The sequence below is a fragment of the Zootoca vivipara genome, chromosome 3, assembly GCF_965207765.1.
Source record: "Zootoca vivipara chromosome 3, rZooViv2.hap1.1, whole genome shotgun sequence".
In the NCBI taxonomy this organism is placed as follows: Eukaryota; Metazoa; Chordata; class Lepidosauria; order Squamata; family Lacertidae; genus Zootoca; species Zootoca vivipara.
The window spans coordinates 17,379,106-17,404,077 of NC_142586.1; the positions used below are offsets into that span (position 1 = coordinate 17,379,106).

At 43.9% G+C, this 24,972-nt stretch overlaps 1 protein-coding gene across 1 annotated transcript in view; it reads right to left on the minus strand.

The window, feature by feature from the left end:
• Positions 1-7,247: 7,247 nt before the first annotated feature.
• Positions 7,248-24,972, minus strand: part of HS1BP3 (HCLS1 binding protein 3) — a 39,169-nt gene continuing 21,444 nt past the window's right edge. The window contains exons 5-7 of the mRNA XM_035109989.3: positions 17,325-17,482; positions 15,078-15,213; positions 7,248-10,225 (exon numbers count right to left, since the gene is read on the minus strand). Coding sequence (XP_034965880.3) covers positions 9,997-10,225; positions 15,078-15,213; positions 17,325-17,482 — 523 coding nt within the window. The 3' untranslated portion in view covers positions 7,248-9,996. The remainder of the gene's footprint in view (positions 10,226-15,077; positions 15,214-17,324; positions 17,483-24,972) is intronic.

Here is a 24,972-nt window from a genome sequence, read left to right on the forward strand (position 1 = left end):
TTCAAAATAGATCAAATTTATAATAAAGTTTAAATATAACACTATTTGATTAAAAACTTGAAAATATCAATTTTATGCGGATCTCTAAGAAACAGTAGCCAGTTTTGCATCTTTGCTGTCATATTCTTGTTCAGCACCACAGAATCTATAAGAAATGGCTACTTTTATCTCAGAGGCATGACTTTTGTCAAAAAATTGTTCTGCGGAGTTATGACAATAATTCAATTTCTACTTAGTTCCCAGGAACTGGTAGTTAGAAGCAGTGCTTCTCTTCTGGAGGTAAGTAGGGGTACACATACCCCTAAACATTTTGTGAATCTAAGTTTGGCCTCATTGAGGGGCAGTATTTCAATATGAGTAGGAAAATGAGAGTACCGCTAAATATTTTTTCTAGAAAAAAAGCACTGGTTAGAAGAATTCTTGTCACACCCACTACTCAGAATCTTCCACCTGAGGCAACTGCCCTACTATACCTAATGATAGGGATTGCCCTCCTCAAAATATCCCCCAAATACCCTATGGGAATAGTGATTTGCCAGGGACAATAGCCAGAAAAAATAAATAGGAATAGCCAAAGTATTTCATGGAACCTCTTCTGTTTACTACAATGTTTGGTTCCTCCATTCTTGACCATGAAGAAGAAAATATCCCCAATTCTTAAAATGCACTTATTTCCCATCCTTAGAGCACCCAAGGACACCAGAGAGGGTGGAGCAGGACAACTGCTCCCATGTTTTCTCTAGACCCTTCCCCCCCTGAAGCTATTGGCCATTTTCAGAAATAAGGTTGAGAATTGGAAGGATCCTAGCTCATGCCATGACTCATACTCCCCATCCTTGTGTTGAAGTGTCAGGCATACCATGAGATGGCTCTGGGCCCACAAAAGATTTCACCCAGGAGGTGATAGTATGCTCCTTTGATACCGGACACCAAAGGCTGACATCATGCCATTCCACTGCCTGCCTGAAACTACATTTCTTCACCTGCCCCCAGATTCCTGCTGCCAACTCTAGTTTATTTGGGAGGCCAGGCAGCAAAGATATCAAAAGCTATCCAAACATTCTCTCAGAATGCCAGTCCAGTGTTACTGGCACCAGTCCTCTGAGATCTTCTTCCACCACCAACTTGCTTATAATTCAAAGTGTTTCCTGCTAATACTTGGGCAATGTCTGCATTGCTGGAGTCCTGCTGGCCTGGTATGGGAGGAAGGTAGAGTGCACTATTTAAATCAGGAATGGATTGAAAGGTGTAAGAAAAACAAGTAGACCTATATTAGATTAAGGTCTGGTTAAGTACAACAAGAAGTCCCCCTCCCCATTTTTGTAACGTACACAAGATCTTTGTTGTTGTTGTTGTTCTGTTTTCTACATCTTGTTTCTTCTTATTATTTGTGTCTTCTCTTGCTCTGTGCTGCTCTCTGGGGTTTCAGGTAGGAGTCTTTCGAAGCCCTACCTGGAAATGCTAGGGATGGAAGCTGAGACCTTGAATTGTAGTCACTGAGCCACAGTGCTTCCTATATGCCCTTCCAGCTTGGTCTTTCACCTCAGGGGAAAGTCTCAGGGAGAGCTCTGTAGGCTCCTAACCAGCAGGAAGGCCTAAACTTGGATAAAACCTAGTCCAGTGATTGACAACCTTTTGAGCTTGGTGTGTCAAAATTCGCCAAAAAACCGAGCATAACTCGGGTGGTGTGTCACTTCGAGAAAAAAACCATAATTTCACGATATTTATAGTTTAAATGACAAAAATGTATAATTGTAATATATAACTGTATTTAATAAACCAAAAACTAATTATTTAACCAAACCAAACCAAAAAAAACCCTATTTTTCACAAAGCGCCCAGAGTTGTTGAGCTTTTTTGGGGGAGCTGCTGACCAAAGTTTTGGAGGTTTTTTGGGGGGTGCAAAAGTTGCTTTGCTTTTTTGGGGGGGGTGCCACAAAGCTGCTGCACTTTTGGGGGGGGGAGAACAGAAATAAATGATGAATAATACATTTGCTGGAACTAACACGCAGCACCGACATAGTCTGCCAAAGTGCCAAAAAAACCCAGCGCAGAACGGGTTAAAAAACGAACAACGAATGCTGTTACACCAATAGTCTGCTAAAGCGCCAGAAAAAACAGCACAGAAAGGGTTAAAAAACCAATCTCTGGCTCCCAACAACAACAACAGCGCAAATGGGCCAATGGGGTGTGTGCCAGCAGTGAGGGCTCTGTGTGTCACGTCTGACACGCGTGTCATTGGTTCACCGTCACTGACCTATTCAATGAAACAGTGAGTGTGAGATGGCCAGGTCTGAAGGCATCATAGCACAAGTGTGCTCGGAACTGCCCGGCAGCATTGGTCTGCCACAACAGCTGTTGGTAGAAAGATCATGTTGCTTCTCCCATGGGGAACAAGCATTTGAAACTTGCCCACATGAACTCAGCCAGGGATTGTTTGGCATGAATTAAAAGCAGCAGGTGCCTAGATGAAAGGACTTTTAAAACAGTTACAGCCTTTGCTATCACCAGCAGCCACAAACAATCCTGCTGTAACAAATCATTAAAGGAAGTCTAGAATGGGGTGGGGGGGATCTGTGGTCCTCCAGATGTTGGTGGAGTAGATGTTCTATCATCCTGAACCATGCTGGAGCCCCATAACATCTGGAGCAAGTGCTCTGGCACTGGACTACAGCCTCAACCAGTTAATGTTACAAATGCCTATGTGGAGCCTGAACTCCACAGTCAAGATTCCACACATGGCATATTCCAGCCTTTGACAATCTTCCAAAGGTTTTAGACTCCAACCCCCATTGGTCCCAGCCAACATGGCCAACAATCAGGGACGGTGGGAGTTGCAGTCCTAGGTCTTTTGACTCTGCCGGGTTTGTAGCATTGACATTTCAACAATTGTTTTGACAAATCTGTGCTTATTAGAAAAGCCTTTTGCAGTCAAATGCTCTGCCACATTTTCTAGGTGGTGGATCGTAAGTATGCAAGGGTATTTTGGGAAATGATATGAGATTTTAAAAAGATGTTTAAAATGAGTATACCAAAAAACAAACCCTGAAGCATTTTTGTTAAGGATTATAGGGACAGAAATCCCCCCCCCCCCCAAAAAAATATGTTAAAGTTGTTTATATTATGCAGCAGCTACGTAGGATTGTATATGCACAGAAATGGAAGAAGTTTTTTACCAAAGATGAATGGTAAACAACAGATGTCAAAGAGGAAAACAACTACCAGACTTTTAGAAGACATCTGAAGGCAGCCCTGTTCAGGGAGGCTTTTAATGTTTAATAGATTACTGTGTTTTATCTTTCTGTTGGAAGCCGCCCAGAGTGGCTGGGGAAACCCAGCCAGATGGGCGGGGTATAAATTAATTATTATTAGTATTATTATTAGTAGTAGTATTATTATTATTATGGACTATGCAGAACTGGCAAAATGAACAGCAAAATTAAGAGGATCTAATGATGAGTGCTTTATGGAAGAAAGGATGCCTTTTTCGGACTACTTAAGAAATATTATTGTATGATGAACTCATGAGCAGGATTTGAGCCATGAGCAACAGAAATAATTAGATTATTATATTCTGATTATGATTTAATAGATGGAAGATAGGGTGCAGCAGAAGGGGAGAAATAACAACTCCATTGAAAATGGGGTGGGAAGATGACAAAAATAAAAGATGTGATTGTATTTTGATTGTTAAAAATATTGAAACTTAATGAAAAATAATTGAGAGGGGAAAGAAATGCCTTTTGCAAATGCTCATTTGGAAGAGAACTGTATCCTTCTCAACAGACATCCTTCTGACTTTGATTACTGGATCAAATCTGAGGTTGTCATCTCTGAGCACATCAACATGGCCCACACTAGGCAATACTTCACTGACAATGAGATGCATTATCTAACATCCAGACATTGCAACATAGTAAACAGAGAAATTACATGGTACCCCTAGCTGATAAACAAGCTAAGAAGGCAGGATTTGTGTTGGAACATGCCAGCAAACATGTGGTAAGATAGCATTTTCTAAAACATTCCATGGATAACAGATTTGCCACAGTGACCTAGAGGAGTCTACTTCTCATTGTTAGCATGGCTCTGTTTACGAAGCGTCTGGTCACGAATTTAAAATCTTGGCTTATGGGTATTTCATAACACAGAATTATTGTCTGACTACATTCATTATCAGGATTTTACATCTTTACTGAAAACACTCAGTTATTGGGGTTGCTGTCTCCACTATTCTTTCAATCATTGATCTGTGGCTGTAGATTAGGGTTTCCCAAACTTGGGTTTCCAGCAGTTTTTGGACTACAGTTCCCATCATCCTTAGCAAGTAGGACCAGTGATCAGGGATGATGGGAATTGTAGTCCAAAAAGAACTGGGGACCCAAGTTTGGGAAACCCTGCTGTAGATCAAGGGCCTTCAGCTTTTCAAGATCAAAGCCTCCAACCATTTCTTCTATAGCAGGGGTAGAGAGCATGGTGACCTCTGGATCTTTTGGATTACAACTCCTCTAATTCCTGAAAATTGAGCATGTTGCCTGGGGCTGGTGAGAGTTGTACGTCACAATGTCTTGAGGGCACTGTGTTGGCTATCCCTGTTCTATACGAGCCTGCCACTCTGCTTCCCAATCCTATCCCAGTGCTGGGAATAATACATATTTGCTCCACTCTTCAGAGAACTCGAACACTGCACATGCCATTCATTTCAATGATGCTTCTCCTGCTACTTGAGAATGAATGAATGGCCTAATTTACGCAGTCCTTAATGATGTGCCAGTGTGGTGCTAGCCTGTTGTGCAAAGCAAAGAGATAGGGCTGGGGGCTTTATTTCTCTAGATTCTTGCATGGTATGTTTATTGATGGTGAGGAAAGGCTATTTCCTAATAGTCAATACAGTGGTACCTCCGGTTGCGGACAGGATCCGTTCCAGAGTTCCGATTGGATCCTGAGGTTTCTGCAATGTGACGACTGCTTCTGCGCATGCGTGCGGGGCGAAACCCGGTAAAATACTTCCGGGTTTGCTGTGCATGCCTCCTGAAGTTTACGTAACCAGAGGGTTACGTAAAGAGAGGTTCGACTGTAATGGCCCATCATGGTAGTTTGGTTAGGGAAAAAAGCTTGAGGTGAAATTAATTACTGCCTTTCATAGAATCACAGAATTGTAGATTTGGGAGGGACAATGGTTATCTATCCCAATGCCGATATATTTTGCCCAACACAGGGCTTGAACTCATGACTCAGAATTAATTTCTGAGAAACAGGACCAGCTTTGAAGATATGAAGGACTGGTGTTGTTTTAGGATCCGTGTAGGGTGCCTGTATTTTTGCTAGTCTCCCATGTAGATTTACAAAAAACATATACAAGTCTTCAATCATCTATTCTTCCAAGGAAACATCTTCTCCAAATCTGGCTTGCAATTCCCTATTTCCAAGGAGCAGGAAACAGTCACGCACAGAGAATATCCTGAACATTTGTTAACTAGGACAACAACAAACTTATTCTAGTTTGATGTCCTAGCTAATAAAAACAAGTGTTAGCCAGTTCATTTCTTGCCAGCTTTGTAGCGATGCTGTGTTTTTGACGCACATACTAATAGTCCATTGCCAGCTTTCAGTTGATGTGTAACTGTGGAAATAAGCCTCGCTGACCACATTTGATGGGATCATTCACCACTTTCTTATTATGATCTCTTCTCAAACCTGGCATGACAGAGCACATGTGTATCGCAACACAGCTAATTATTTAGAAATTGGATACACCAGGTAAAAACAGTGTGTCAACAAACCCAGAGGCTTCTTATACAGGCGAATCCTGGGTCTCTGAAAAAGACAAAGTGGGGAGCCTTCAAGAAAACAGAAGGAATACCACAACAGAGTCAGAGAGCAAATGGAACATTAAATTCTTTCTCAAAAACCTGATCAGCACCAGCAGGGTTGATAGCACTAAGTCCATGAATCAATTACGGTGATGCGCCTGGAGCAAATGTTTCCTCTCTTTGCATTTTTCGCTTAATAAGAAGGCAGGATATGACCTCTTGGCATTGCTGGGTGAATACATCTGATCCATTCACTTCAAAGATAACAAGTATTGTCCTTTTGATATTCTAAAACATTCTGCATGTGTTTTCCTTTGACATGGGCTTGCCAGACAAAGATAGGATTCCTGTGCCTTTTAAAGTTCACACTGTCCAACTAACCAGTGGTTAAACCACTGTTTTCAGTGGTCTGGATGCAAACCAAGCATGCAGAACGTCCTGGGTTCAACATCTGGCATCTCCATGTATGCCGGGAGGGCCTGTGCCTGTAACCTTGTAGAACATCTGCCTGTCAGTATATACAAGTGTTTCAAAATCTGCTTTTGGACAACAATTCCCATCACCCCTGGCTACTGGTTCTGCTAGCTAGGGATGATGGGAGTTGTAGTCCAAAAGCAGATGGAGACCCAAGTTTTGGATGGACTAGAATAGATAATAGTGAACTAGGTAGACCAATGGTCTGATGGTGTACAACTTAAGTTCCCAGGTGACCATAGCTACTTTACAACTGAGGATTGCCTCGGAATCTTTGCTGAATCCATAGTTCCATGTGTGTCTTGGTCCGAGTTTGCCTCTGCCTGGCTAAGCTGGGGAGTAGACAGGGCAGTGCAAGAGTAGGAGGCAGGAGGGTGGGCCAAACTCTGTGCCATAGACTGGCCCACAGGATCCAAGCTTCAGGCTGGTCACCTAAGGAGTATGTATGAACAAGCAGCGGAAGCTGGCAATCAAGATGTTCCTCTGCATTAGTTTAACCCAGGCACCCCCAAACTTCGGCCCTCCAGATGTTTTGGACTACAATTCCCATCTTCCCCGACCACTGGTCCTGTTAGCTAGGGATCATGGGAGTTGTAGGCCAAAACATCTGGAGGGCCACGGTTTGGGGATGCCTGGTTTAACCCATCTGTATTCACAACTGTTTCTATTTACTCCAGCACATCTGTATTCACAAGAGTATTTCTATTTACTCCAGCACATTGGTTTAGTGTCAACATTATGTACTGTACTGCATGAAACATACTATTACTACCTTTATGCTTTAAAAATGAATGAATGAATAAACAAACAAACAAACAAACTGTGCATAAAGAGGAAAGATGGTACTAAACAATCTAATAGACCCAATCTAAATTGCACTGCTCATTTGCTCTTATAATATATAATAGCATATAATTTGATTTACAAGGCTATTTGTCTTTCAAATCTCAAGAGTGAGTATTTAATTTTCATAGTGCTTAATACTTTTATTCAAAACAGAATGATGAACATTATACATTATAAACACAATTCATTTAAAGTGCTTCAATATTTCCCCCTTCATTCATTCAGGTGTATATTCAAAAGGCAACAGAGATAAGCTTACTGGCTTAGCAAGTCTTTTGATATGGCTTAACTTCTCCTCAAGAGATATTTATTTTGTGGGCCTCAGTTACCCAAGAGAGAATGAGAAAGACATAGGATAGGTTCATATAAAAAGAGATAAACAATTTTAAAGCACTTTAGTCAGGTGTCTAACTGAACTATCAAAATATAGAATCGAGTTGGAAGCAATCATCCCGTTCGGGTATGCAGAACCTTGGGCTCTCCTGCTGCTGCTGCTGCTGCTGTTGTTGCTGTTGCTAATTAAATTTCAATACCGCTCTTCATGCAAGGATTACAGGCTGGTTTACAACATAAAAACACAAAAATATGCAACATAGTAACAGAGAAAAAGGGGTTTGGACTGGATGGCCCTTGTGGTCTCTTCCAACTCTATGGTTCTATGAATAACCCTCACCACACACAGTTTAAAAGGCCATATAGACTGCTTGATTAGCCAAAGGCCCAGGAGAAAAAGAATGTTTTTGTCTGGCACCTGAAGATATGCAGTGAAGGCATCAGGCGAGCCTCCCTGGGGAGAGCATTCCACAAGAGGGGAGCCACCACAGAAAAGGCCTGTTCTTGTGTTGCTGCCCTCCAGACCTCTGACAGTGGAGGCACATGAAGAAGGGCCTCAGATGAGGATTCCAGGGTCAAGGTCAGTTCATATGGGGAGAGGTGGTCCTTGTTCAGTTACAACTCCCATCATTCCTGGCTATTGACCATGCTTGCTGGGGCTGATGGGAACACCTGCAAGGTCAAAGCATTCTCCATCTAGTTGAATCTCTTGCAAGAAATCCACCACTAACCCTGAGTTGTGGCATCTGCTTAAAATCCTATAATTATGTTCATCTTAATGTTTGGTCCAAAAATAACCCTTCTTTTGCAATTTGATCCCATTGGTACAGGTCATATTTCCGTTCCTTTTCCTAACCCTCTTACAAATAGCATAAGCATCTATATCAAGGGCTTGACATCTATAAAGCGGCAGCTTTTAAATAAACTCACAAAATGCTCGTGAACGTTGGCAGAGATGGATTTACAGGGCTTTTAGCTTACACTGTTCCATATCCAACTTAATCTTTCCTCACCCAAAGCGATAGCAAGAAATGTGAAAATTTCAGCTTGTAAAAAGAAGTCTGCACCTTAGCCCTAGGAATGGAGCTGAAGAGATGAAAACCAGATGCCATGATCAAAATTCCCACATTCCCCCTCCCTTTTCCTGCTATGTAACAAGCTGCTCCTGAAACTCTGGGGACTATTGAGCATAGTCTGCAATCCACCACAGCAAACTATGGTCAGAATAGAAATTCTAGTGCTTCTCATGAAGAAGCACTTGGACACCCCATATACATATAAACACCATAAATATGGGGCAATATGGGTCGGGGGGGGGAATGCTGTATGTGCCCTGTAGCCAATCAAACTTGTTTCAAGGAGATATTTCAACCAAGAAGAAGAAGAAGAGTTTGGATTTGATATCCCGCTTTATCACTACCCGAAGGAGTCTCAAAGCGGCTAACATTCTCCTTTCCCTTCCTCTCCCACAACAAACATTCTGTGAGGTGAGTGGGGCTGAGAGACTTCAGAGAAGTGTGACTAGGCCAAAGTCACCCAGCATCTGGATGTGGAGGAGCGGAGACGTGAACCCGGTTCACCAGATTACAAGTCTACCACTCTTAACCACTACACCACACTGGCTCTCAACCAAGACGATCAAGGATCTGGAAACCAAGCCATATGAAGAATGGTTGATGGAGCTGTGTATGTTTATAGCCTGGAAAAGAAGAGGCTAGGAGGACATATGAGAGCCATCTTCAAATATCTAAAGGGCTGTCAAATGGAGGAAGGAGCAAACTTGCTTTCTTCTGCTCCAGGACTCGAACCAATGGCTTCAAGTTACAAGAAAGGAGATTCCAACTAAATACCAGGAAAAACCTTCTGACAATAAGAACTGTTTGACAGTGAAACGGTCTCCCTCAAGAGGTTGTGGACTCTCCTTCCTTGGAGGTTTTTTTTTAGCAGAATTTGGATGGTCATCTGTCATGGATGCTTTAGCCGAGATTCCTGGATTGCAGGGGGTTGGACTAGATGACCCTTGGGATACCTCCCAACTCTACAATTATCTGATTCTAGGGACAAGGAGAAGCAGTTAAAACTATTTTCAATTAAGAAAATAAAGTTATTTCACTTTACTCACCCACCTTACTAATTCCGCTCCTTTTATCCCCTCTACCTCTCAAATAATCAATTTGCCCGAAATTATGTTGTATTAACATATTTCAACAGTTTGAACTACAACTGTAGTACAAAACAAAACAAAACAAAACAAGATAGCACTCTCACTTTCAACAAAATTCTAGCCTCGTTCTTAAAAGTCCCTGAAAAAAACATAAGGCATCTTTGATCCGATCCCAGCTGCTCTGCAGTCAGAACACACACAAGCCATTCATTGATTTACTGCTTACAAATCTGCTCTCTTTGCCACAATGAACCAGCAGGCAAGCTGTCAACCGAGGGTGCTGGGCCAAAGCCTGCTCTGTCCAACCAGACGCAGAAGGCTGATGGAAGTTCTTCCTAAAGGAAAAAGTCTGGCATAGTGTGTGTTTCAGAACAGTCTTGGTTCTTCACTGCTGATGGATTCGTTTTCTTGAATGTACTGGAGGATATCCACTTCGCCCATGGTCTGAGCCTTTACTTCCGTTGGCTTTGTTTTGGGGGCTGAGGATAATGGGGGGTTTGCATCAGTTACTGCTGGCTTCTTTGGTAACGTTGGCTTAGGTGGCAGCTTGGGCTTGGAGCTGAGTTTCCACATCTTCTCAAAATCCTCTTCCACTCTGCAGAGGAAGAACAAGTTCAAGGATGTGAAGCAAATCTTATTCCAATGGGGGGGGGGAATATTTATTTTTGGGTTAAAGATGAAACTTCTACTTCAAAACCTCAACACATAAGTAGAGACAGAGCAGTACTTCTGCTACATTAGACTTTTCACACAAGCTTCACTTCGCCACATAAACCCCCCAAAAAGAATTGGGCGATTTCCAGTGCCCTCATTCTGTCCACAGAAGGATTTCGGCTTGTGCAAAGGACTTTCTCCAAGGTGCAGATTTAGGTTTGGTCACACTGGGTGCAGAGCCTCGGGGGGCATTGTAACCAGTGCTATTTTCCTAGAAAAAGAGGTGCCAGGGCTCACCATGAACTTATCCTTTTGTTCTCTTAGAATGGCAATGGTGCCCACCTGAGAGGTGCTGGAGCTGTGAGCATACCTGCCAAGTCTCCCGCTGAAAAATGCGGGATCAGCAGCTACGCGGCACCGGAAGTTGCGTAGAAGCAACTTCCGGGGCCACTCTGACCATATGTGGGCACTGGAAATAGGGCAGAGTTGCTTCTACGCATGCCCGATGGCCATCTTTGTGGTGGCCGCGGGGCATGTGCAGAAGTGACTTCCGGTGCCACTCTGCTCTATTTCTGGTGCCCACACATGGGCAGAGCAGCACCCAAAATGGAGGCTCTCTGGCAGGTAGGAAATCCGGGGGATTTCCGGGATTTTTCTCCATTCGGGAGAACAGTGGGAAACAGATTAAAATCCGGGGGTTTCCCGCGAAAAACGGGATACTTTGCAGCTAAGGCTGTGAGCTCTGGCTGAAAAAAGGCCCTGGCTGTAACAATGATGTAGAATGGAAAGCGAGAGGCACCAAATTTTGGCAATGCGCAGGGTGCTGCTGAAATTTGAGAATCCACCACTGTTTCTCCTCTCCCCCCCCCCCCGCCCACCTTCCCCAAATCTACTCCAGGGGGTTCGGAAGAAGACCTAGAACAGATTGAGGGGTGTGAGGGGAAGAAGTTGTTACACTACTGATGGAACAAGTCAGTTGGCACTACTTTGGATACAACTCATGACTCCTATGAAAGAATGAGATACATCAAACCCAGGCCAATAGAGAACAATGTTTTCTGATATTTTATGGACAGCCCATAGAACACAGGAAGCAAAGCAACTATTTGAAAAGTTTAAGAAATGGAAACAAAAAGTGTATCTCATTGTTTAGAAGAGTTATAAAGAAACATGGGCGTTTGCTGTCTATTTTTGATTTTAAAGGTTTATAAAGAGCACAGAAACCCACATTCTATTTTTAAATTTAAATATGTTAAGTTTGGTTTTTAAAAAGGAACGCATGTGTTAGAACTTCTTGTCATAATACTGTAGTGGTTTAATAGCAGCTGGGTTTGCATGGAAAATATCAGCACTTTCTAAATAGGTCAAATAAGCTAGAAACAAGAAGTGGTTGCCATGCCAGTTCCAAAGATTCAGCATCTCCATTTAAAAAGAGAGCAAGAAACTATTATATTTGTTGTAAGAAAATACCAAAGGGCCACACCTCAGGGATCAGGAAAAGAAGGAGTGGTTCTGATCTACACCTTATTCTGTATAATGGATGGATGAGGTTGAATCCCGACAAGACAGAAGTAATGTTTTTAGTAGACAAGGGGCAGGCGGATGTGGGGGCCTCCCTGGTCCTGAATGGGGTAACTGTGCCCCTGAAGGACCAGACGTGCAGCCTGGGAGTCATTTTGGACTCACAGCTCTCCATGGAGGCACAGGTCCAGGGCAGCTGTCTACCAACTCCATCTGGTCCGCCAGCTGAGACCCTACCTGCCCCCAGACTGTCTTGCCAGAGCGGTACATGCTCTGGTTATCTCCCTCTTGCAACTACAGTGGTACCTCGGTTTATGAACACAATGGGTTCCGGAAGTCTGTTCATAAACTGAAGCGTTCATAAACTGAAGCGAACTTTCCCATTGAAAGTAATGGAAAGTGGATTAATCCGTTCCAGACAGTCCATGGAGTACTTAAACTGAAGTGTTCATAAACTGAAGCGAACTTTCCCATTGAAAGTAATGGAAAATGAATTAATTCGTTCCAGATGGGTCCGCGGCGTTCATAAACCGAAAATTCATAAACCGAGGTGTTCATAAACCGAGGTTCCACTGTACCGCAATGTGCTTTACATGGCGCTACCTTTGAAGGTGACGCAGAAACTACAGCTAAACCAGAATGTGGCTGCCAAACTGGTGACTGGGAGTGGCCGCCAGGACCATATAACACCAGTCCTAAAGAATCTTCACTGGTTCTCAGTACATTTCCAAGCACAATTCAAAGTGTTGGTCCTGACTTTCATTGCCCTAAAAACAGCCTCGGCCCTGTATACCTGAAGGAACGTCTCCACCCTCATCGCTCAGCCCGGACACTGAGATTCAGCTCCGAAGGCCTTCTGACGGTTTCATCATTGCGAGAAGCAAATTTACAGGGAACTAGGCAGAAGGCCTTCTCAGTAGTGGCGCCCTCCCTGTGGAACCTCCTCCCACCAGATATCAAGGAGATAAAGAACTACACAACTTTTAGAAGACATCTGAAGGCAGCCCTGTATCGGAATGTTTTTTAATGTTTGATGTTTTCTTATGTTTCTATACACTGGAGCAACTGCTTCAACACCCACAATAATATATTTGTACCCCCCCCCCGCCCCCCGAGTCAATGGGCAAAGTTGAAGTCTTTCATTGCAGGCACCCAGGTTTCTATATGTTTTGGAAGCCACCCAGAGTGGCCTTTTTCTTACTTTACCAAGCTGGAAGAATCAGTATGATGTGATACCGTGTTTCTCATAAAATAAGACGCACCTAGAAAATAAGCCATGGCAGGATTTTCCTGGGTTGAAAAAATATAAGACATACCCCAAAAATAAGCCATAGTGGTGGGAGCAGGTCTGGATGGCACCATGGAAGAGGAAGATGCCTCTCAGTGCCCAGAACCGGATGCTGCTGCCCCTCCAAAAAGCCCAGCAGCGTGCGCCAAGCGCCAACCCGGCGGCGGGACGCGGCAAGAGCTGCAGCGGGCGCCATGCCGAGCTCCAACCCGGCGGCGGGACCCAGCAAGAGCCGCAGCGCGCGCCGCGTGGAGCCCGGACCCAGCGGGACCCAGCAGCATACCCTGCTGAAGCGCCGACAAAGCGCCCAGCAACGCAGCAGCAGCAGCCACTTCCGGGCGCCGAGCCACGACAGGAAGAGGAGGTAATTTTTTTAAAAAAATAAGACACCCCCGAAAATAAGCCATAGGCTTATTTTCTTGAGTAAAATAAATATAAGACGGTGTCTTATTTTATGAGAAACATAGTACATATTCATCTGACAGACGAAGAAGCTGTTTGCAGTGGGTTTATGTTTAATTCAAAGGTTGCATAAGATGGCGTTTTGCCCATACAGACAAAATGTCCGTCTTTGATTACTGGGGTGAGATAGAAGAAAAACAAAAGATGGCAGCTAATGACTGTGTGTGTTCTTCCTTCTCAAATATTCCGCTCCAGTAAAAATCAGGCTGTGCCCTGAAGACATCATGCCTTAGAAGATCAAATGTGTTGCCAATGCATAAGACACAATGTGAAACTAAATTTTTACCTCCAAGTAGATTAAGGTAGGTGTTGCTGATGTGACTTGTTAATAAAAGTACACTTCGTATAAACAAAGGAAGGCCCACAGTCATATATTCCAAGGGACCTCACACAGTGGATTCCTCCCCCTCCACATTAGTAAGTAATCATTAAAGCTTTCGGAAAGTCACTCAAAACATGACTTTTGGCCTGGACATTTTGCATGAAACTGCATTCCTGTAGTTAATGATATGTGAGTCTGTAAAATCTCCCGGATCACTAATAAAGTGCGCAATTTATACTAGTCACTTGAAATTCTAAATCATGTTATCATATGCCTTTAACCTGCAAATAATTGCTAGGCCAAAATGGACCATATGCAATTATTTGTTCTATAGATGATGAGTAAGGTTGCTGCCACAATGGACAAAACTATTAACAATGGGTATTGTTACTCAGAGCAGGCCCATTGAAACCAATAGACCTCGCTTAGCCATGTTCATTAATTCCAATGGGTTTAACTCTGAATAAAACGAAGTTGCATACTACCTCATTCACTATTAATCTTGAGGCCTAAGGGTGGCATCCAATGAACTTATCCTGCTCACCCAACAACTTCCACTTGTACAACAGAACTTCCTCTCCTTCTCCCTTTGCACCTAGGGTTGCCAGACTCAATAGTGGACAAGACTTCTGTGCCTTTAATTGCCCTGCTCTTAAGTCTGGAAACCTTAAAGAGAAGCCAGCAAACCCTTTGCTGGGAAATTAAACAAAGGGTCTGCTGGTTTCTCTTTAAGGTTTTCAGACTCAAAAGAGAGCAGGGCAATTAAAAGCACAGAAGTCCTGTCCACTATTGAGTCTGGCAACCCTATTTGCACCATGTGCCTCCCAAATACATTGGGGGTTCCCCACAACCCTCCAGAGCAGATTTACATGGTGCACCGGGGGGGGGGGAGTTCCATTACACAAGTGGAAGTCTTTGCACCGAAAAGACAACTTTGTTGGATACATCATAGCACTGAATACACCTCAACGCTCAGGCTTCATATACAAGTTATTTGCACCATGCGTTAAAAAAATACAAATTCTTAGTAAGGGCTAGATCAGATACCAATTTACAGATAATGAAAGTCAAGGTCTCGGGCTATTGTTTAGCCTGTTGACAATTCTGAATGCGAACCCTTCCAGCATAAGAGTTGCTACATGTTTGTTGCTCTGCAAAGCTATGGAACACTGAAGACCCTATGACATCCAAGATTAATACCTCAATAGCTCCTCGGTGTCCTCCTCAAGGTTACCGCTTAATGCATGTTCTGTGCTTGCACAGGCGGTAGGCAACAGCAGCGAGTCACCCAGAGTTACCACTCCACCAAGGTCTGGATCTTCAAACAATTTCAGATCTAATAATTGAGCAAAGAGATAACAGCTACAATGGACTTAAACACAGCAGTAGCCTGAATATCGGATCCCGCAAGTGTCCCTATTTTCCAGTCCCGGATTTACAGAAGCCACCCCAGTTTCTGATTCGATCCTAGAATGTCCCATTTTTCCTTAGGATGTCCCTATTTTCATCCAAGAAATGTTGGAGTGTATGGTGATATGAGACCCACAAGTAACTATACAACCTTTAGAAGACATCTGAAGGCAGCCCTGTATAGGGAAGTTTTTTAATGTTTAGTGTTTCATGATATTGTTATATATGTTGGAAGCCACCCAGAGTGGCTGAGGCAACCCAGTCAGATGGTTGGGGTATTAATAATAATAATAATAATAACAATAACAATAATAATAATTTATTATTAATACCCCCGCCACTCTGGGCGGCTTCCAACACACATTAAAATACATTAAATAAAATATCAGGTCCGTATAATTAAAGCTATGGTTTTCCCAGTAGTGATGTATGGAAGTGAGAGCTGGACCATAAAGAAGGCTAATCACCGAAGAATTGATGCTTTTGAATTATGGTGCTGGAGGAGACTCTTGAGAGTCCCATGGACTGCAAGAAGATCAAACCTATCCATTCTGAAGGAAATCAGCCCTGAGTGCTCACTGGAAGGACAGATCCTGAAGCTGAGGCTCCAATACTTTGGCCACCTCATGAGAAGAGAAGACTCTCTGGAAAAGACCCTGATGTTGGGAAAGATTGAGGGCACTAGGAGAAGGGGACGACAGAGGACGAGATGGTTGGACAGTGTTCTCGAAGCCATGAACATGAGTTTGACCAAACTGCGGGAGGCAGTGGAAGACAGGAGTGCCTGGCGTGCTATGGTCCATGGGGTCACGAAGAGTCAGACATGACTAAACGACTAAACAACAACAACAAAAATATCACAGATTAAAAACTTCCCTAAACAGGGCTGCCTTTAGGTATTTTCTAAATGTCAGGTAGTTGTTTATCTCTCTGACCTCCGATGGGAGGGCGTTCCACAGAGCGGGTGCCACTACTGAGAAGGCCCTCTGCCTGGTTCCCTGTAGCTTTGCTTCTCGCAGTGAGGGAACCGCCAGAAGGCCCTCGGCGCTGGATCTCAGTGTCTGGGCTGAACAATGTGGGTGGAGACGCTCCTTCAGGTATACAAGACCGAGGCCGTTTAGGGCTTTAAAGGTCAGCACCAACACTTTGAAATGTGCTCGGAAATGTACTGGGAGCCAATGTAGATCTCTCAGGACTGGTGTTATGTGGTCCCGGCGGCCGCTCCCAGTCACCAGTCTGGCTGCCGCATTCTGGTGCTACTACTAATAATAATAAATAGGATGCCCCTATTTTAATCAGAGAAATGTTGGAGGGTATGGAATATTGGCTTCCTGTCTTCCACCCAATGGGCATAAGCCACCACTAATGACCTCATTCAGCTTGATTCTGAATGCATCCTTCCCACTGTTGGTCTGCAGCCACTGGAAGAATATCCCTAAGGGAATGCAGCCCTCCTAAGGGGAAAAAGAGAGGGGGGGCATAGCTGCCAAGTCTCCCGTATTCCCCGGGAAACCCCCGTTTTTCTAGCTGTCCCCAGCCGAAAAAACAGATTTTTTTGTTTTCCCCCGGTTTATTCTCGCGCGGCGGCCATTTTGGAACTAGGTGGAGCATGCTCAGAAGCGACTTTTTATGCTGCTTTGCCCAGTTCCAAAATGGCTGCAGCGTGACTTCTGGTGTGGCGGCCATTTTGGAACAGGGCAGAGCAGCATCAAAAGTAGCTTCTGAGCATGCTCCGCCCAGTTCCAAAATAGCGGCAGCGCTACTTCCGGTCTGCTACTTCCGGTCTAGTCCCTTATTTCTCAGGCCAGAACTTGACAGCTATTGTGGGGGGGGGGGTTCTTTCCTTTTAACTCAACTCAACCATTGGAGTCATTACACATATCTAAATGAGCATACTAAGGCATTTCCCATCTTGGAATAAATGACTGTATGCCCAAGCTGGCATGGAAGGATGTGGAGTTCTGCAACTAAGCTTTGCGAAACTTTGGCACATATTTTCAGAGCACACATCAAGGAGCTGACTAGAAAGACGCTTACTTTTTTCGGCTGCCAATATCCTCTTGCTGCCGCTGAAAGAAAACCCTTGAGCTGAGCCAAACAGTCCTTCGTCAGGAACGGCTTCTTCGTCAAAAATCGTTAACTTGGGCTTCCCGTCTTTGGCTGGAGGAGGCGTAGGTTTCTTAGCCTTTTTAGATCTAAAGGTTTAAATGACAGCAGAGAAATCCAGCAGACACTGTTAAAGAGTGTTTCTTTTTTCCCCCTTTCTTTTCCAGAGGAACAGCCACCCTGTGGACATACAAATTGAATTTTGGGGAGTGGGGAGATTGCATCAGGGTTGTGGCCTTGGAGGAGGTGCCGTTTAACATTCTCCCCCATGTCTCTAATCAAAAGCAGCTATTAGCTGCAGAGAGGAAAACACGCTGGCACAATTCTACTCTTCAGCTGCTTTTCTAAGGGGGGGGGAAATAACAGTGGTAATTCTTACAGTGCTGGAAGATGAGAAGAAAGCAGTGCAGAACCCCGCAATGTGCTCCTAATGGTATGAAAAGAACTGGCACCCTAAATTGTAATGGAAGAAAGACCATCCCAAAAAGAGAGCCTTCTCTGGGCTTTCTGGAGAGGGAGCCACAGAATAAAGCTCAGGTGAATCCGGCAAGGGAACCATGATCACCCCCAATGCGTTATCTTAAAGTAGGCTTTGTAGAATACCGATCCATCAGGCTGTTTGAACCGGAAGGGATCAAAGCTAAATAACACAAGGTCCTCAAGGTCTTTCCAAATGGCCACCCAATGTCAAGCCTTAACAAAATTCTCCCCCAAGCTTGTGCTCCTTCCAATCAACGTCATATTAGATTTCAATAGAGATCCATCCTACCTAGCCTTGGACCCAACTGCCACAGAACTTACCTTCCAAGTCCCGGACTGCAGAATCCGGGACCGGCAGCCGTGTGACACCGGAAGTTGCGTCGACGTAACTTCCAGTGTCGCTTTGCCCTTCTATGGGCACCAAAAATGGCCGCCGCCGGCTTCGAAAGTCGCTTGTACGCATATCCGGAAGTGCGTCGACGAAACTTCCGGTGTCGCTCCGCCCATCTAAGGGCACCAAAAAATGGTTGCCGCCGATACCCGAAGTCACGTCTATGCACTTCCGGACATGCGTAGATGTGACTTTTGAAGCCGGCGGCGGCCATTTTTGGTGCCCATAGAAGGGCAAATTGGAAAGAAAAAAATGGCCGCCGGCAGGAGAAAATAACAGAGAAAAACGGGAGACGAAGTGATACGGGGGACCACCAGGAAAAGGTAAGTAAAAACGGGGGTTTCCCAGGGAAAACGGGGTACTTGGCAGCTATGCCACAGAACTTTTTGAAATGTTGCAATGATCACACTATGCTATCCTTATTTACAGAGATGGCACATCTTTCTGATTCTTTGTAAAGGTTACCGTTGCCACTTCCACTTCCCAAATCTGATGCTACTGGAGGTTTCAAGTGCAGAAGAAATGGCAGATTAATATTCTACAGCCTTTAAAACATGTCTGTGGGAAGTTGTTGTTTTGCTGTTTTGTTCTACTTATTTACTTGCCTTCAGGCCCTTGCAGAGCCAGGCAGAGGCCCGGGCCAGGTAGACCCTGGGGATCACTGAAGTCATATAAATAAGTAAGTATATAATTAATTTTCACAAAAGTTATGCTGACAGATAATTTTATTTCAAGGCTTGAACTGTATCTGCATATAAAGACAAAATGGGAAATATTTCATTTTACTGATTGTGAATATGCTGACCGAGGCCCCCTTTAGAATCAGGGGCCCAGGCCTATGGCCCACCCCCCTCTGTCTGGGCCTGCTTGTCTTTTTCCTATATTTTGTTCTGTGAACCGCCCTGAGATCTTATGATGAAGGACGGTATATAAATCTTAATAATAATAATAATAATAATAATAATAATAATAATAATAATAGGGCAGTCACAAACATTTAAGGACAATGGAAGTTTTTTTTAAAAAAAAAACAACCAACCAATAATCCATCTGCAAAGTCTAATAATTTGCTGGTTAATGTCACATCAATTTTTAGATATGCTGAAATAATAGACACTCACACCCCAATTAATACATTTTAACTACATTTCTGTGTGTGTGTGTATGTGTGTGTGTGTGTGTTTGTATTGATGTTGTCAGTATTTCCAACCATGTTTCATCCTGCCAATTCCCTTCTATGGAAGGGAACCTCTCATGAAATGCTTGGTGACTAACATTTTACCAGTGACAGAGTTTTCCCGAGGTCGCTTCAAAACAAGGAGACACCGTTCCCATGAATCTGCATTGAGCAAGCAAGTGCCGTCTCTCCCAACCCATTGCAAAAAAAAAAAAAAGAGTATCCGTCAGCAGTGTAAAATGTACAAATGCAAAATTATACGGATTTGTGGGAGAGTTGAACGGCGAAGCCTGCAGCAGTCAAAGGGGTGTGTTTGTGTGTGTGTGTGTGTGTGTCCTGCTCCAAATAAGGGTGACTGCTGAGTCAAAATCCAGTAAGAGGGATTAAGCTAAGGAAGTGAAATTGATCGGAAGTGCCACCGAATGCCCAGCATGACGTCACCACAAAGAGCCCGGAGAGCACAATGTTCCGTGGGAACAGACAGAAGCCCTCGCAATTCGCCCTGGCACTGGTTTATTAATAGCACCATTTGCAGCTTCCCTGAAGTAGCTCTTGCTTTTCAAAAAATTGGGTCTTTGTCAAGCTTACTTCAAGAGGTTTGTTGCTGGTGGAGAGGCAGAAAGTTGGATCTGCCAACATCCCAATGTCGTTTTTACCATTATTGGCTCCTTGGTGCTATTTTCCGGAAGCAAAAGAGCGCTGGGTTCACGGAACCCATTCAAGGTCTAATGCAGCAATTCTCAAACTTCTTCATCTCTGGGTCACGCTTTCAGAATAAAAATTTGCTCACAGCACACAGATTATTATTTTTAATTGGAAAGTGAAAAGGAACAACTCTTAGCAGTGATTGATTTAAAAGCATAGAACACATCTACTTTATAATATGATCATGGGGCCTCCATATAAAACAATGCAATGACAAGAACATGGCCCATTCATTGGGGGGGGGCAAAAATGTTACACACAACTCTAGCTCTGTTTTTAGCACTCAACGTTTCTTGCCCATATCCCACTCTCTTCCAAACATTTGCCATCTGCAAGATGTTTTCATGAAACATGACAGGCCAACCTCGCTAGCTGGAAATTCTATGATGATTTCAAGCATTCCCCTAAAATTGTATGAATGTGTTCACAACTAAACAATTGTTCACAAGAAACTGATTGGGAGAGGGAGACGTTTAGGGTTCCAGCCTTCCCTAAGCTAGTGCCTTTCGCATGTTGTACCTGAAGCGCACCAGGTTGGGAAAAGATGCCTTATAGCAGGCATCCCCAAACTGCGGCCCTCCAGATGTTTTGGCCTACAACTCCCATGATCCCTAGCTAACAGGACCAGTAGTTGGGGAAGATGGGAATTGTAGTCCAAAACATCTGGAGGGCCAAAGTTTGGGGATGCCTGCCTTATAGTGTTGAAACACAGAAGCCCTGTGTGCCAGTCTCACATCTAGCCTATAGCAGCAGCTGGTTGAACTAGATGACCCTTGAAGTCCTTTCCAGCTCACAGATTCTATGTACTGTATATCAATTGTTTTCAGGATCATAAACATGACAAAGGATACCCTTGCAAATAGCCACTTGCCTGGTAATCAGTGGTAACTCTTCAGGACACCAATACAGATGACTAATGTAGACTAATGGCCTTTGTGGGCTTATTTGCAGGAGCATTTGCAAAACACTGAGAAGCATGAGGAAATGCCCATCGCAAACAGTCAAGACCAGACTTCTGCTAACCTACATACACTTTCGCTGCTATGAATAAGCCTTTTCAAAAGCCAAGCCAGTTATTCATTAAAGGCTCAGCAAAACAGGCACAGAAATCCACCCCCCATTAAGGTTTACCATTGTCAACAGAACCCACTCTGTGAATCGAGTGATTCAACATTTCCTGTTCCTTGGGCAGAGGCTTGGGAAGCTGATGGATGAGGTAATGCCCATTTCCAAATTCTATTTTGAGAGTTGAGTCATCCTATTATTGCAAAGCCCCTAAGACAAAAGGTGCTTCAATCTGCCCCGTTTGCTCAATTCCAAAGCTGCAGAAAGAAGCAGCCTTGAATTGTACTTAGCTGTAGCACTAAACCTTCTTAGCTTTTTTAAAGACTGCTATGCCATGCCACATAAACTACAGATTACCAGTGTTTCTCCGAAAATAGGACATCGTCTTATATTTATTTTTCCTCAAAAAAACACACTATGGCTTATTTTCAGGGGATGTCTTAATATTTTCCTCCTCCTGCTGCTGCGGCTGGCATTGCTGCTGCGCCTATCAATATGTCTTATTTTTGGGGTATGGCTTATATTCCTTGAATGCTTAAAAAATCCTGCTATGGCTTATTTTATGACTATGTCTTAAAATAGGGGAAACAGGGTAGCTACCAAACCTGTATCTGGGCTCTTTTTCCGACTGCCAACACTCCCCCATTTCATCCCCATAGTTTTTTAAAAAAATGAATTTCAAATATATCCCTATTTGCCATCTGTTCATTCTTCTAAATATCTAATATGTCATACAAAAGTGATGCTACATACTACTTTTGTGAGTGCAATAAATAGGATATAATGAACATATATAAGAACACACAGAATATATTTTGCTATCTTTGCTTATGAGAAAACTTAAGTTCTCTTTTTTTCAAATAGTGCAACAGGCAACCCTTCACCCAGTCTTTATTCACCATTTCCATTTTTCTTTAGAGTTATTGTTAATATGACTATTGCCATCAGCTCCCACGAATGTCAAACCAGTTCTCTTTTGCCCAATTTGCGCTCATCTTTCCATTCTTTTCCACAGGACGCTCTCCCATTTAAACACAATAACTCTGTGTTAGAGAAAACCCTACATTTCCGGTAGGATTAAAGCCTCACCTTTTCCCTTACAAGACTAGCATTTCACATGTAGGAACCAATTTTACGTAAGGGGAGTATTTCACAATGTGAGCCCTGCAGCTCACCTTGCAGCCTGAAATGTCCACACAGGTAACAGCCACTGGTTAAGGCTGTTAACCAGAAGGTTGATGGTCCAAGCTCACCTAGGGAGAGCTTGTGGGATGTAATCCATTAGAGCAGTCAAATACAACTTTCCTTGGTTCCCTAGAGTGGACACAGGCAGGGGTATGTTACTCCAGCCAATATAACTTCCTGTTTCACTGGTCTGGAGCGTCCTTCCCCCTGCATGTGACCAGACAGATGGGCATGACCCGACCCTGGCTGACTCCATAAAAGAGCCGAGTCACACAGCCATCTTTCTCTTGATGCCATTTTCTTCTCTTGATGCTGTTCTCTTAATATATTTTGCTGTCTGCTGGCTCTCAGCCAGCAGCACATGGGCTCAATCCCCATATGAGATGAACTCACACTTTGTTCCGTTACGACAAGCTAAAGCCTGCCTCCAGGGATCATACTGCGAACTGAATGTGAGTAAACGTCTTGTTACTTTTAAGGAAAGACTCCTTGTGTCTTTATTCTTTTAAAAGAGATCAACGGGGACTTAACAGGAATAATCCAATCTGGGCAAGCCAGAGTGGATTGCTTAACTAAAGAGATCCAAACAAATCTGCAGACTAGCTTCCTGCTACGTGACTCACTAGCGTGAGTGAAGGAAGGTTGATATTTCATCAATATATCCTCTCCTACTATCCTTAGCATTCCCACACAGCTGTGGGCAGGATTCCTGCATTGCAGAGGGTTCCCTTCCAACTCTACAATTCAGTTCAGTTCTGTGGTACAACTTTACCACTTTAGCAGCTGTTTGTGGAAAACAGGCTTTACAGGGATTCTCTGTATTTTCACAACAACAGCACTGGCCCTGGCAATTCTGTTTTTTCCACTCAGTGCAAAACTTTCCCAAGCTGCTTGCAGGGACATTAGCTCAGGCTTTATCTAGCCCTCACATCACCATCATCTCATCTGGTTTCCCACAGCTGCAAAGCTACAAAATGTGTGATTGTTGCTAAATATACTATGAAGAGAGGGGGGGAAAGGGGATACAAAGACAGCTGTGGACCTGAAGCGACCAGCAAGCATTACTGCTGCCATACTCTACATAAGCAGATGGTGTGGCAGTCCTGGAGTAGGATCTACACACAGGAAGAAAAAACACTACAAATAAGTCAGAAATTAAATCATTATAACAAAAAAAAATTGCTATGAAAAAACCGCATAGATTTTTTTTTGTTCTCTGGCGCCATTTGGTGTTGCAGGTTTATAATGCATTCAAAATGTTGTTTTTTTACTGGTGTGGCTGAGTGCCAGGATGATGCCATTACAGCAGAGGCAAGGTATATACAGCCTTCAGCAAGGGTGAGAATCGGACAGGCTGTTCAGCCATCTATGAAAATAGAACCACACTCATTAAGTGGGGAGGACTTTGTACAACTATTTAACAACTGCCTTACCTCGCATCTGAGAAGAGTCTTAAACTGCACATTTAAATTATACTGGAGAAGGATCCCACACTCATATGTCTCTTTTGTATTAAACCAGGGGTGGCCAACTCCCAAGAGACTGTGATCTACTCACAGAGTTAAAAACTGGCAGTGATCTACCCCCTTTTTTGGGTTCAGGTCAAAGTTGTTTAGCTTTTTTTAGGAAGGAGGAAGGTCCATTTGGGGGGGGGGTTCAGGTCAATGTTGTTGAGTTTTTTCAGGGAGGAGGTAAAATGTTGAGCTTTTTTTAGGGGAGCCACAGTTGTTCAGCTTCTTTGAGGGGAGCCAATTATCTACCAGCTATCTACCACAGACGTCCAGTGATGTACCGGTAGATCACAATCTACCTGTTGGACATGCCTGTATTAAACTAAGGGGATTTGCACAATATAAAACAAAGTACTTTGTTCAACGGCTGCCAGATCAAAGGACATTGCTATGCCAACATGTTTGGAGGGGAGCAAGGAAGTCAGGAAGTGGCTCTGACACAAAAGTGTGTGCCACAGGCATACCTGCCAAGTCCTGGATTGCAGAATCCGGGACCGGTAGACGCAACTTCCAGTGTCGCTTTGCCCATCTATGGGCACCGAAAATGGCCGCCGTTGACACCGTAGACGCAACTTCCAGTGTCGCTTTGCCCATCTATGGGCACTGAAAATGGCCGCCGTCAACACCGGAAGTTGCGTCTACGCACTTCCGGACATGCGTAGACGCGACTTCCGGCGCCGGCCATTTTTGGTGCCCATAGATGGGCAAAGCAGGGGGGGGGAATGGCCACCGGCAGGAGCGGAATAAGGGAGAATAACGGGAGACGAACTCATACGGGGGACCGCCAGGAAACGGTACGAAAAAACGGGGGTTTCCCGGGGAAAACAGGGTACTTAGCAGCTATGGTCACAGGGTTGACAAAAGTTGTCTAAAAAGCTGATAAGCGGCTGGGATTCACTTGCAAGCACTTGCGTCACTTGGCACTTGCTCAATGGCCGAGCACGTTTGAAGGCTTCAGCCTGTAAGCCGGCAATTGTCAAAAGCGGGGGGGGGGCAGAGGCTTTCCAGCTGTGTGTGCCTGAAGATGTGGAACCCTTCTGAACAGGTGGCCATGTAAGTTGCATG